This window comes from Camelus ferus, chromosome 1 (genome assembly GCF_009834535.1).
Source record: "Camelus ferus isolate YT-003-E chromosome 1, BCGSAC_Cfer_1.0, whole genome shotgun sequence".
NCBI classification, from domain to species: Eukaryota; Metazoa; Chordata; class Mammalia; order Artiodactyla; family Camelidae; genus Camelus; species Camelus ferus.
Window position 1 is genome coordinate 74,471,579 of NC_045696.1, and position 14,439 is coordinate 74,486,017.

General features: G+C 34.3%; 1 protein-coding gene across 1 annotated transcript in view; it reads left to right on the top strand.

Annotated features, from left to right (window-relative positions):
• Positions 1-14,439, top strand: part of PEX5L (peroxisomal biogenesis factor 5 like) — a 156,745-nt gene that overhangs the window by 60,622 nt on the left and 81,684 nt on the right. Inside the window, 1 exon segment of the mRNA XM_032483811.1 lies at positions 5,491-5,595. Coding sequence (XP_032339702.1) covers positions 5,491-5,595 — 105 coding nt within the window.

Here is a 14,439-nt window from a genome sequence, read left to right on the forward strand (position 1 = left end):
AAAGATATGGAGAATCAAGTAGATGTCCTCCTTTTAAATGCCCTGTGTCATTATTTTAAATAGAGAGGTATCAATTTCTTTACTGCAACTTGACTACCCGTATTAAGGAATCAGAAATCACATTATTTCCAGCTATAAACAGATCACTGAACCGATGGTGAATGCATTATGATTTGTGAATTCCACATATGAATCTCTAGTTAAGAAAAGAGAGAATTCTGTTCGTTTCCCAATTGTTTCCATCTAGATCTGCGCTTCCTTTGGGATGTTTAGAAACAAGAATTGATCAATATGCCCAGATTTAGTTCTATTTGTTCCACTTTTAAAATTTACAAAACACCGGGGTGGTAGTGGAGTGAGTTAAATGTTACTGTCATAGGAGCAGCATGGTCTGAACCCTGCTCTGTGTTGGAAGAAATCTATAGGAGCACATTTAACTGGGAAAGGACACAATATGGCAGGCAGAGATCGCCAGCGTTCAGGGAACATTGCTCTGACATTTTCCTGTATTGAAAGAGAAGTTTGAAGAGAGCATGACACTTCCCATGACATTTACCTTCCCAGTAAAAGAAGATTGTCCTGGCTCAGCACAAGAGAAACAAGCACAGCCATCAGAAATTAGCCATTTTTTGTGGCCAGTTTACCACATGTGCATGTAGGTCCAGGGTCCACAATTTATGAGATATATGATTTTTTAGCATATGCAATACTGAATAGCACTTCATTTGAGACAGTATGGCTAAAATGAATTAAATGACAGGTTTTTGCTTACATATATGTATATATGAAGAAATACATTCACACTTGCAAACTTGATTATTGTTTGTCTATCCTTAAAACATTCATCCTAAAAAACTGTTTAATTTTCAATATTGTAAAGATAAAATTGGGGGGGAAATGCATAAAAATGTTAGGGTTGCTGTTTTTATTTTCTTGTTTCTGTTTTATCTTAATTTTTTGGCAATAGCATATATTAATTTTATAATCAGAATAAAAGGAAGAGTACTTTTTAAATTCATATATTAGATAATTTAGGGTTAGCAGAGATGTCTAGTATTATAATCTTTTAATTTTCCCCTAATTTAATACCTCCATTTCTTCTGTTTAATATCTCTGATGAAGAGACTCTGTTTTACTGTTGATAGATTAAGGATAATAAAAATAATTTTTAAGCTACAAACTCCATAGTAGCAGTAATAGAATAAAACAACTAGAAAATTGTTTATGAATGGACCATGTCACTGTGGAATTACTTTATTTCGTGCATCCAAAATAGATCTCAGGAAAATCCTAGTAAATATGTCATTTAATGGCACTGAGTTAGCATTTAATAAGAATTAGAGAGATGCTAAAGTTCATAAACCTAATTAAGATCTACAGAATAAAAGAAGTTTGTGTACATGAAATGCTGAGGTCCATTTTCCATGAAGACAGAAGGAAAAAACATTTTGTTAGAAATCTGCTTACAGCTGAAGTTATGGGTGGCTGAATCTTATTGACCACTGCAGACTGAAGAAAATATTTCTCTAAAATGTCTGCTTAGATCTAGACTGCGAAATTATATTGAGAAGTGGTTGCTGCCCCAAAGTTGAGTGATACCATAACCAAGCTGTGTTTCTGGCCATCAGTGAGGGCGGCATGGGAGAGCCCTCCAGGCTCACGAAGCGGAAAGAGAGATAACAGTGTGGTAGAGAAGGAAGCACAGAGGCTGGCAGGTGGGTCTGGGTTCCTGTCCTGGCTTAGCCACCTACCAGCTTTGAGGCCTGGGCCAAATCATGCCATCTCTGAGTCACAAAGCCCAGAAATGTCCAGCAAAGACAATAATATCTGCCCCACAGAGCTCTCATGAGATCCAGTAAGTACAGCTATGGAGCAGACCTGGTAGAGTGCTCAGCACACAGTAGCTGCTCCAAATAGGTGAGGTCCCTTCCCTGCAAGACACGCCTGGAGCCAACACCTCCTCATCTGGAGATAGCTGGTATCCAACCTGTGAAGATCTGTGACTTCCAATACTTCTACTCTGTTTCTTATATTCTATATTGGAAAAAAATAAAAAGGGAGAAGAAGTGGGCCAATATTGAGTTTTCTTAATGAATGTTATCGTCACATTGCTATACTCCCTGTGTTTCATTCATTTAAGCCTGGTCTTATAGCAGAAGTTAATTTTAAAGACTGTTCTCAAAAATTATTGTTTGTTAGAAAAGCTGTTATTCTATACATTTCATTTGTGAAGAAACAAAATGATAAAAGAAACTTTAAAAAAATCAGAATTTTCTATGACAAACCACAAAAAAAGATAGAAGTTTCCCCTTATGCTGATAGTTTTCCAGTCAAAAATATCTCAAGAGATTCCAAAAGGAAGTGGGAGGAGGTGATTTTGAAGTATTATGTGAAAAGAAATAGGCTGCAGTAATTGCTAGAGGGTGTCATGATATGATAATCAACTTGTAAAATGTCACTGTTTTTTGTTGTGGCTAGAATGACGTAGAAGCATACCAGCTTAATGTACTCTAAATCCACTTATATGCTTGAGTGTATAGTCAGTGTTTATTTCCTTTTTTGCTGTCTTCATGTTGTTTCAAATAATAGGTTAATATTGACCCTTTGGTATAGTTATATTAAGAAAATTGAGCTTGAAGTATGAATAATTATGCATATATATTCCTTACAATGTTTTAAGCCACTGAACTTAAAAAAAAAAAACTGCACAGTTGTATTACTGTCAGCCCTGCAGAGCTGCTGATAAGCAAAGTTGTATAGCTTCATGAATTGCCAAGTCAATTAGCAGCCAGGTTCTGAATTCTAGCAGCATTATCCCACAAGATAAATGGACAAGTCAGAAGTAACACAGCTTGATTTTAAGAAACCAGGTGGAGGTGGCAATACAACCTGGGGGGAATCTTGCTGTGATAAATGAGTTCATTCACGTGATTTGGCAGTGGTTTTAGACACTGTCTGGAGTCGTGGAGATGTCACGTGACCGACCTTCCTGCTCTCTTCTCAGACTGTACCACACTTGTAAAGCAGTGAGGCTCGTTGGGTAATAATTCAAAAGCCAAAAAGGCTGTAAAGAAAAAAAGTTGCTAGCAGGCACTAACCTGGGTGTCATGACTCTTTCAGGTAGTAGGTGTAACCTTGAAGAAAAAGTGGCACTGTCTTCAAAAAAGTGACCTGACCCTGGCTTTGGTGGGTTTTTCTGCAAGAAATAAAAAGCACCGCATGTGATTATTATACATCCTTTCTAGCTGACCACTGCTTTGTTCTAGAGTTCAGCATGAAAGGACTAATTTTTGTTTTGTTTTGGTTTTGTTTTAGTGAAATGGCATGTCCGTTGCTAATTCTAGCTATTATATAGTTGCACATATGAAAAATACCTGTGTATAGTTTATGGATTGGTAGCATTTCAAATAAATGGTATATCAAAATATTCACCAGAAATTTTTTGAGATGCTTATCAATTGACATTTTTTTCTTAGCCCGAGAAGAGTCTGAATTGTAATTCTTTAATTATACCTTGTAACATTAGATATGTTTTTAAAAATATATTAGGAATTTAAATATAAGCATGCCACTTTGTTTATTGCTGTATTATTAAACTTCTTGGAGCATGGAAAGAATTCTTCACAAATGATTTTGCTCTTTTGGAAAAAAACAAGCTGCAAAAATATTTGTTAAACTACATTTAGCCTGTAAATGAGTATAGCTTATAAAGGTACGTTAAGCTGATAGTATATAATGTTTCATCCAAATAATTTTTATAGTTTGAAAATTTGTCAGATAGTTTAATAGTGCCATAGTAAGTCTTTTCCCAGAATTCAGAGTTATATGTATCTCTATTTTAGGAAGTTGACATTGATTCATTAAAGGAAAAACCCGGGATCATTATGCACCCCAATTAGGCAATGAATGAATCACTGTTTCCCTTTATTCTTCCTGAAGTTAGTTAATCTAAGGATTGTGCCCATTTAAACATTTCAGAACACATATGAAAATTACTAGTGTTATATCTGATGAATAAAATCTCGAATAGTTAACATTCCTTTATAGAAATAACACATTATCATTCAATAATGCTAGTTCTTAAGTCAAAACAAACCAAAGACACAAACTTTCAGCAATGTAGATTCACATATTTTTAAATATAGTTAACTATACAGAAAGTTTTTCTTTGTTCTCAAAATAAAAGCAGCCACTTGTTACATTTTGCAAAGGCAATGCCTGAGAAAATGAACATTGTTTTGCTTCCAAGAGTAAACCTACCTTCTAAATACTTAAAGCCCTGTGGAAACCAAAGATGATAATGTAATTCTATCATTTTTTTTGTATAGAAACTATCAAGATTTATTAACCTCAAGAGTTAATATTGACCTTAGCTCTTAATTCCCTTTCAGACAACGGACCCCCTGTCCATTTTTGTTTCTTTGCCTGTGATATCTCTGTATGCTACATCAGTAATTTAAGTAGATTTACAACACAGATATTCAGGTGTGCACTTAGTAGAAAATGGTTTTCTCCAGGGAGGCTCTACCCAGAGACCAAAGAAAATGGAAGTTTTTGCTTTTAAGGTGTTTAAGATTATTTAATTTTTACGTAGTATGACATGTTACTAATTGGGTTGGGAAGGTGATATTTTGGTTTTTGTTTTTTCCATTGTGCCATATCTGCTCTCAAAAACTTAATAATCTGGTAAACTAAAACCACAGAAAGCCAGTACACCCCTTCACAGTCCAGAATGCTGCTTATATGAGACAAAAAAAAAAAATGTAGATATCTATATATCAGTACCTCAATTATTAACCATCCTTTATTTACATCTGGATTTCTGGAATTCTCCAATTAAAAGACATTTCTAAAATCCTATTAAATTCTTTGGTCTCAAGAACGTTGAGAGTTGCAAATTTTTTTCATAACTACCTCTACAAAATAAACAAGCTGGGCGAATTCCTGTGATTTTAGGCCACTGAAGAATTTTTAGAGGTTTTATGACAAATTTACTCTTTTTATGCCCAATCCACTCAAAAATGACAGACTCCAGAGATCACCCAGCAAAAGTCCTCTTTGGGGTTGAGACCCCAATCCTAATCCCTACCCCAGGCTCTTCACTATCATTCAAAAGATTTAGGGATTATATAAGAATAATTTATAAATGAACATAGCAGGCAAGCCATAGTGTTTTTAAATCAATACTATAAAAATTATGTCATGTCATGTAAAATGCCTTAAAATATATTATACATATAAAATACTATGTTAAAATTAAATATAATATGTCAGCTGTAAAGGTGAGAAAGTAGCTAACTAAAAAGTTCACAAATAATCTTTTTTCAGATTTTGTGTGTTTTCTCCTCAGCCAAAAGCCTCAAGATTCACTTGCAGCAGCCTACCTCTTCATTTATGTTGGATTGCTCTTTAAACATTAGAATATCTTGTGATAAATAATAAGTTAAAGATTTCTCCTGATACAAGTCATTGTTGATTTCACTGTTATAGGGAAAAGGCTCTAGGGCGGCAGATAAGGCTGTTGCCATGGTGATGAAGGAGATACCGAGGGAGGAGTCTGCTGAAGAAAAGCCCCTCCTTACTATGACATCACAGGTGGGCAGACCCTTAGGGTTCCTGTAGGAAGCTGACATATGTTAATATATCAGACATTGTGATTTTTAAGTAGAAAAAAAAAAAAAAACCATTAACTCGATCCAATTTTTAAAAAAACAGTTTCAATGAAACAATTATACAATATAAAATGAAAACCAAAATTCTTTTAAAAAAAAAGGAAAATTCCATCATTTAGTTAATTATTTGTGGATATTAATTTTCATTACTCAACTTTAGTTAAAAAAAGAAAAAGAAAATGTACATGCAAGTAAAACATGTTACTTCTTTATAAAGGAGTCTTGTTAATGACTTTGGGAAAGAAATAATAATTAAGCTAATGGTACATTTGAACCACAGCAACCAAAAAAAATTTCCTGTGAATAAATACAACTTATATTGTATACATATGTCAGTTTACCAGTAGAATATCTAAATTTTCTTAAATGTTAAATATATTTCTGTTGTGACTATGCATACTACATATATGTCTATACATATTTATGTGGATAACTAATTTACAGGAATGAGCCAGAAGTCCCTGAGTCCCCATGCAGAAAATGGCATTTGTGACCCCTCTTCTACTTAGTGACCTTGACAACAAAAATATCATCTCTATTAAAAGCACATGAGGGCCATTTTCAGCATTTATTATAACAAGTATAGAAAAAGGTTTGCATTTGTATGCAAAGACACGCTGAGACTGAATCCTGTATGTCCTCAGGGACTTTTGAAACACCCTGTAAAATCCACATACATATGTATAATATATTCATCACCACTCTGTGGAACTATCAGTTTTAAATTCTTAAATGCAAAATATTTTTACTTGCATTTATCTTATAATTTAGATTAGATTGTTATCTTAAACATTTGGGGGTTTTTTTTCCATAATGCAATAGTAAATGCAGTGATTCACTTCCAATTTATATGAACATGTCTAGAATTAGAAAATGTCCATTTAAATTCCTCATGAAAGGCATTTATATCCAAAGCTAAATTATGGTAACTTATTTTTAGAATATCATCAGATCACAGCCCCAGCTGCTGCCAACATGTGTGGTTTTATTTCATTCCTAAACACTATGTTGTAAGTAATGAAAATTATAGCAACATATAACATCAAAATTGAATAATAAAAAAAGTTATTAAAGATTCCCAGGATTTGGGGATAAATCTTATGTTGGGAGTTTTTTATCCAAAAGAAGAGATGACTTCTTCCCAATGACATATAGTAATAGTTGGAAAGAAATTTGCTTGATATTTACCAAGGCCTCCACTATTTACTTAGTTTACATAGTGAAGCATACAATTTTACACTGATCTCCTGCCCTTTGTAGAATCCATTTCTGAAATAGTCAGCCCACAGTTCTTCAGGTGAAGGCTATGGAAGGTGAGAACTACTTTGGAGTTCTCAGGCAAATGGCAGAGCCATGTACATCAGTAGATAAAACCTATCCAAATTCACAATTGGCATAGTTATGCTATAACATATCACGTCAGGACATCACAATTTTGGACAGGCTCTAGTGCCCAAAATTCTTTTTCTTCAAAACCATGCATTGCTATGTGCTTTCCAGTAATCCTTTTCAGTTGTCCGAAATTACCATTATAACCTAAACTTGAATTTAAATATAGTGCAAAATAATATTTTTGATTTTTAATTTAGAAAAGAAACTGTGATGATTACCATTTTCTCATACTCAGAACACTTGTGTGTACCAAGTTCCTTCTTTAATCCCTGTCTAATGTTGCATTAAGTGTTTTGAGGTACTAGCTACGATTTTACTGCATGAAGATGATATAAACGCTTCCTTTGATGCATCATATTCTTGTCGCATACTGGCTAGTTTATGAATCAGCACACAGGGAGTTCTGATTCATAAAATGCAATGCACCTATTGTGTTGATAATTTTATGGAATTAATCCAGTGACAGCTGTGATACAACTTATTTCTCAGTCGAATGCAGTTTTATTAGTTGATATACTTTTTCCACTATACACAAGTGGCTTCTTCCCTGCCATGCACCAGTGGCGTGCACAAGCCAAAAAGCAGCAGAATGATCTGAAAAAGTGAGTACTTCTCATGGCAACCACAGCATCCAATCTGTGTACCATACCACATTCTTACTCGTTCCCCTGTGTGAATGTATTAGTGTCTGGAAACATGTCTGTCCTGGTGTCTCCTGCAAAGCCCCTATGACATAGTGCTACATACTGCCGAGTACATTGACTCATCTTCATCACCAGCGTGTCGATGCCAGCTGCTCATTCATAGATTCCAGAAACATCCAGAGCTAATTGCTGTCTTCAGGACAATCACAATCAATAAAATACAGATAAGCCCTTGAAACACTGAGTCCCTGACTTGTTTAGTAACTTCATTCTACAGACTGTGAAGTGTAGAATAGTTTATATGGAAACATTTTTGTATTATGTGATTATTAGGATTGCTTATAGAGGGATTTAGCCAAGCATACGCCAGTCAATTCATTTGTAGGACATTGAACAAATTGAACAAAACAGAAGAGTTGGCCAGGTGACTTGAACTCTGAAATTGCTGGACCCCCCCCCCCCGAGAATTGCTCTTTTTGTTTCATTTAATTATTACTTCTGTGTTAAACAGTATATCAAGCTTTCCATAGAAGCTCAAGTTCACGCTGTCCTAGACTAACACTGTTTAAGTCAAACAGTATGGAAACAAATGTGCATTGATGAAAGGTTTGAAAGGGAAAAAGAATATCTGAGCCATCAATTCCTGGAAGAAGTAAAGTTTCTCTAGACCTGTGCTGTTCAGTACAGCAGCCACTAGCCACACATGGCTATTGAGTGTTCTGTGGGTACCCCCAATTGATAAATGCTATAAATATAAAATACATATCAACTTTTGAAGATTTAGTCCAAAGAAAAATAACGTAAACTATCACATTAATCATTTTTATATTGATTACAAGTTTAAATGATAATATTTTGGATATATTGAGCTAAATAAAATGTGTTATTAAAATTATTTTCACCTGTCTCTTTTCACAGTTTTTAAAGTAGCTACTTGAAAATTTAAAATTACCAGACTCTCATTATATTTCTATTGAACAGCATTGCTCCAGACTGTAATAGTATAAATAAATCCAGTTTGAGGGTACAAAGGAAAACTATGTGCCAGAAGATTGAGTATATCGTAGGAGAAATTGTATTCTTCTTTATGAGAATGAAATGACTTTAGCGAATATTTTTCTCTCATAAAGAACCTTCAGAAATTTCCATTTTAACCACATCCCTGGTCGTTTTTTTAGCAAAATATAGTTCCCCCCTTCCTTTTTTTTTTTTTTTTTTTGTTGTTGTTGTTGTTGTTGTTGTTGTTGTTGTAAAGCACAGGGTCTTAAAACTGTGTTCCAGACATTCTTGTTAAGGGAATTTTTTTTAACTCTGCCTTTGTTTTTCTATCTGTCCCCACCTCTTAAACCTAGGCATTGGTTTGACTTTGTGTCTGATAAAGAGTAATGTCCTTGATTGGAAAAACATTCTCAAAGCTACTAAAAATAGCCTTGTTTGGGTTTCTGTTACTAACTTGAAACAATTACTTTAATTATACTCTCCCACCTGCCTTCATGTTAGCACTAGCCAAGGTGTGAACAGTAATATTTATTTCCCCATGAACAGATTCACATTTTAAAGTCTAACTATCCTGTCAGGAAAATATTTGTAGTTGCTTGGTTGACATTTAGATCAAGTCAAAGAGTTGAAAATTATCACATGGTTAATCCTTTACAGGAAGATCCACTGGGACCATTTCCAGGAACTGGGGGATGAGGCAGTACCATGAGTCCTATTAGCTCATGAGAAATTAATTCTGTCGGTGTCCGAGTTACCATGACAAAGCTCTCAAAGGCTGAATGCATAAGTGATGCATAGTAAGATTTAGTTGTCTCATTTTTTCAATGGATTGAATCAGTCAGCTTAGTTTTAATATGATCACTATTTTGATGCACTTGGCCCATCAAATTTCTAAACTTGGATAGGACTAATAAACAGATAGTTTACAGAATTATGAACAAAAACCTACTTAACAAGTGATACATACTTTGAATCAACAGTCACAAATAATAAAAGGAATGTTTAAAATGCATAAAGATACATCTTTTAAAAGCCCATTTGTGTTTTTATTTATATAAAAACAAAATCTTAAATTTTTTCCTATTACTTAGATGACATAAAAAGACTGGTATATTTTTACAAATTTTTTTCTAACCAAGATTGCAATATGAGACATTTGTCAGCTGTTTATTAACTTATTAGCTTCAATGTTTTAACTTTTAAAATTATTCTTTAAATACTAAAATATTTAAAAATAAAATAGAATATTTTATTTTAAAATAAAATAATAGTTTGAGATCATCAATCTGAAGTGTAAAATTATGAAATAATGGATTATTATCCTTTACAGACCTTGTTTTATCATCTAAAACATATTTTGTTTTGTAGTTAATACAGAGTAATATAAGTTATCACAAAGTTTAGCTCTATATTTTTAATAAAACACCTAAGCAATATACTGTTTAAAGATAAATAAACTTAGGGTTAAGTCATAAAACAAGCTATATAAACATGCACTGGAGATTAGGTAGCAGGTAGTATTTAAAAACAAAATACTCTCCTTTCATCTTGGTTAAATGTTCCCCTGTATCATATAATAATTTAATTTTTTAACATTGAAATTAAGGAAATTCAAGGTGAACTAAGGCAAATGCATTTTTAGACAAAGTTCTAAAACAGACAGTAATTCATTAAAGCTGGATGATATAGTCTGCATTTTGTTCAAAACTAAACATAGTATTGATATAAAATAAGAACCAGGAGGGGGAGGGTATAGCTCAGTGGGAAGAGTGCATGACTAGTAGGCACGAGGTCTGGGGTTCAATCCACTAAAAAATAAAATAGATAAACCTAATGAACTCCCCCCCCCAACAATTTAAATAAAATAAAAATAAATAATTCTTTTTTTAAAAATTTAGTCACTAACTCCAACTCATATTCAAGGGGAGAAGAATTGGGCTCTACCTTTGGAAAGAATCAATTTGGTCCTGTGGTGGCTACCATTAGCCACATCAAATGACCAAGTCATAAGCAAATTGAAGAGGTTTGACTGAATATTTCATTTACAACTGATGATTACAAGGAAGTTGTAAAGTTTCAATAGTTTTTTGAATTCTCAGCAACAAGAAGTCCCTACATGCAAGTTCTCACCTGTCTTCTTACTTCTGTTTCCTTTTGTTTCCATGTTCATTGACCATGTAAGGGTTTTCACTCAAAATCTCCAAATTTGAATCTCTGACTTAAAATCCCCAAGTGTGATGATAGTGTTATGTCTTGAAGTGCCACTGGCCTCTCATTTGCACTGATCCTTATCCTTCTTCCAAGGATGGAGTAAGGCAGGCCCATGCCTTTATTTCTGTTTGTCTCATTAGACATTCATTCTTTGCATTCTTGACTTCTCAACAGAAGCCTTGCATTTGGAAATGTTCCTTTAGGTAGCTCTAGTTTTCCAAGCATTTAAATGATGTGACAGTGGAGGAAAATGGACTTAGATTTGTGGTTTAAAACCTGCCAGGAAATTGGCAAACATTTCTGAGGGGCACTGGCCTCTCTGTTAGTTGATCAAACCCAGCATGAAATTGAGGACGCCCATGCAATCATTCTTTTGTACAAATCACCTTTCAGTTAGACTGTATAAAATCAGTCAGCATTTATTAATCTGCTACTAATGAGATACAAACAAGTAATTGGATAAAGTCTCTACCCTCAAAGAAGTCATAGTCTAGTGGGAGAAAAGCAGATAAACATAAGGTTAGAAAACCAAGTAACACATGGGAACCTGGAGGTCCTGTGAGAGGGCCCTCGCTGCCTAGTGCCAAAGTAGGTTTCCAGACAGTGTGCCAGTAGAACAGGGTCTTTAAAGAGAAATGAGAATCTGTTGCCATTAGAAAGGCCTTTGAACTAATCTAAATATTGAGAAGAGGACAAAGAAGGATAATAAAGGAACATTTTAAATGTAAACAAAGTGAGACAAAGGCCTTAGCACCTAATGAAGTGGGTCATTTTAATTCATTTATGGTAATCCGAATGGACCAAAATTGCAGCCATTCCAACTTAGTTATTCAAGAAAACATGGGAACCACTTCACTCACCTTCTATTATTGTTATAACATCAACGTACTCTGTACCAAAAGGATGAAATGAGGTAAGTTCACAAAGGATTTTCAAACTGAAGGAAGTAATTCTTAGAGAAAGTCAATAAGCTGTATCCTACCCATAAACAGAGACAGAATAAAAGGCACACAATTTGGAAGTAAAACTTGAGCGAGCTATGTAGGGGATTCTGTTCAGTTTGCGATATTCCTTTATGACCTAAAAGATTTACTCATTCTCAAGTCACTGTAGGGAAATCATAAATTTGTTTGAAAATGAGAAGGGGACATGTGAAAAGCTATTCTTAGCTATATAAATAAAATAAAACAGGACTTAGTGTGGCTAAAATAATGATTCCTAAATTCATCAGACTGAAGAGAGTTCAAAATTGGACTGCTTAAGATGGATAGTTTTGTATCTTCAGTTTCTGCAGAGTCACTATCCCTCTTGGTAGCCCTTTGTTGAACCCCTCTTCTATGAAGACATTTGATTCCAAGAAATATAAGTAAGACATAGCCTCTGACCTCAGAGCTTATAAGAAAAGATTTTTTCATGATATCTCCTCTTTCGTCTTCCATATCGCCATCAAAACTGAAAAACCATCAGTTCCCAAATTACCTCTCCATGTGATCTGAAATCCAACCCTTCATCTTCTTACCCCAAACCCTGCCGCTGTCCCCTACTCCAATCTTGGCATTTACCAACAGATAAACTGTGCTCCAGCTTGAAAAACACGGACTCACAAAGAAATGCGTTGTTTCCTCTTTGACTTGTGTCTGTGGAAGAAAGCCAGAGGAACAGTTCAGTTATGGGAACTGGGCAGCATAACAACTCCATCAGCCCAGGTGTGACGTGTGGTCACAAATAAGACAGGAGGTGTGGAACAGACACAGGCCTTAGGAGGCAAATGCTTAGGAAAAGACTGGAGAAGCCATGCCTTAGTCCTGGATTCCCTAGGATCTCTGAACAAACCTCCTCTTTGGTGTTCTTTTCTGTCCATGCTGAGAACATATGAGAATGCCAGAGATGCTTTCTCCAGATAATAAGGCTAAAGTCTGAATGAAGAGAGAGACTCCCCAAAGTAAGAAAAAAAAAATTCTATTACCTTTGGTAAAGCAGACTTGACTAAAAGGATAGGCCTTTCCATTAATTGTGCCTTTTCCTTTGTTTTTCCATTTAGGTGTTTATGTGGACAAAGGTTTTACTTTCTAGAATTCTTTTATCAAATTTAGACTACCATTTTTCAGTGTTTACAACTGGAAGTGCCTATAGAAATCTAATATCCCGGTCTTCTAAAACTATAGGGAATTTGGGTCTATTCCACACATCTACTCAAAGAGCTATGATTTGGAAAAAAAACTGTTAGTCCTTTTTTTACAAAGGAATTTAATTGTATCCAAAGTAAAGAAAAAGCATAAGGGGCTTTTTGTGGAATATAAATAATATTTATCTTTACATAATAGTTGATATTTCTCCACACTATGGCTAAGAGAATAACTAAACTTTTTTAGTTATCTATGAATAAAATCAGATTTCTTCTTCAGAGAAATAACGGCTAACAAAGAGATAGTTATGACATCACACGTGCATATTTATACGTATTTTAAAGTCGCAGTTTTGTTGGTTGTATTGAGTCTTTGCTCCGTATACACTTGAGCCTAGGCCAGGAAGACCTAGAACCAGACCTCAGATAATTTGATTCCTAGAGAAATCTGTGAGTCTTTATACCAAGTAACACCAAAACTTACAATACTTGAAGAAATTTCTGTCTCCGTGATTTGAATACTAAAAGAAAAATGAGCATTCTCATTACTTAGCCCATGATAATGTGCACAAATTAATATGTATGAAAATCAAATTGCCAATTCTATGTGAAAATGTTAGACTCTAGCGAAGAGCTGAGATTTATTTAAAGATAATAGTGTGAATATATAAAAGTACCAAATGTGCCTCTTGGTTTTCAGTCCCCAAAGGATCACTGAAGGTTTCCATATTCCTCCTTCAGCAATAATAGAATTGCATTTTTTTCTTCCCATATTTACCATTATTTAGGTCTCTTGCCATCTTCCATAAGCTTTAAGCTATAATACCACTATAATATAAAAACACTGTGCCAGAGAAATAATGATGTGAAACTGAGTACATATAAAATATTTTGATTTGGCAATACTCCAAAACCATTTGTTATTTTGCATGTCTCTTAAAATACAGCCGTGCAAATAGGTATTTAAAACCCTAGAGGTTTTTTGACACATCTTTTTTTATAACAAGTAGAAAACTAGGCGGCTATGCCCCTTTTAAGAAAGGCCTATATAAAAACTCCCAAAAAACTAAAGACAGTTCGTTTAGGAACTAATCACTTGTGTATCTTGTGTATTTTTTCTCTTAGCCATAGAAACAGAATTTAAGGATGTTTGGATTCAAAGAGGTGCAGAGTAACTGCAAGTAAATAGTTGGCTGCCACTGATAATGAGGTCTAATAAAAATCAAACTGAAAGATTTCTGAAATTAGAGAACAAACCAATGGGGAGATATAATTGAATTTACAGAAATCTATCCTACATACAGATTTTCACAAACATATCTACTGGATACTTGTACAGTTAATATAACATTTTCTACTCTCTCAAAATAATATTGCTTATACACTATTGAAAGCA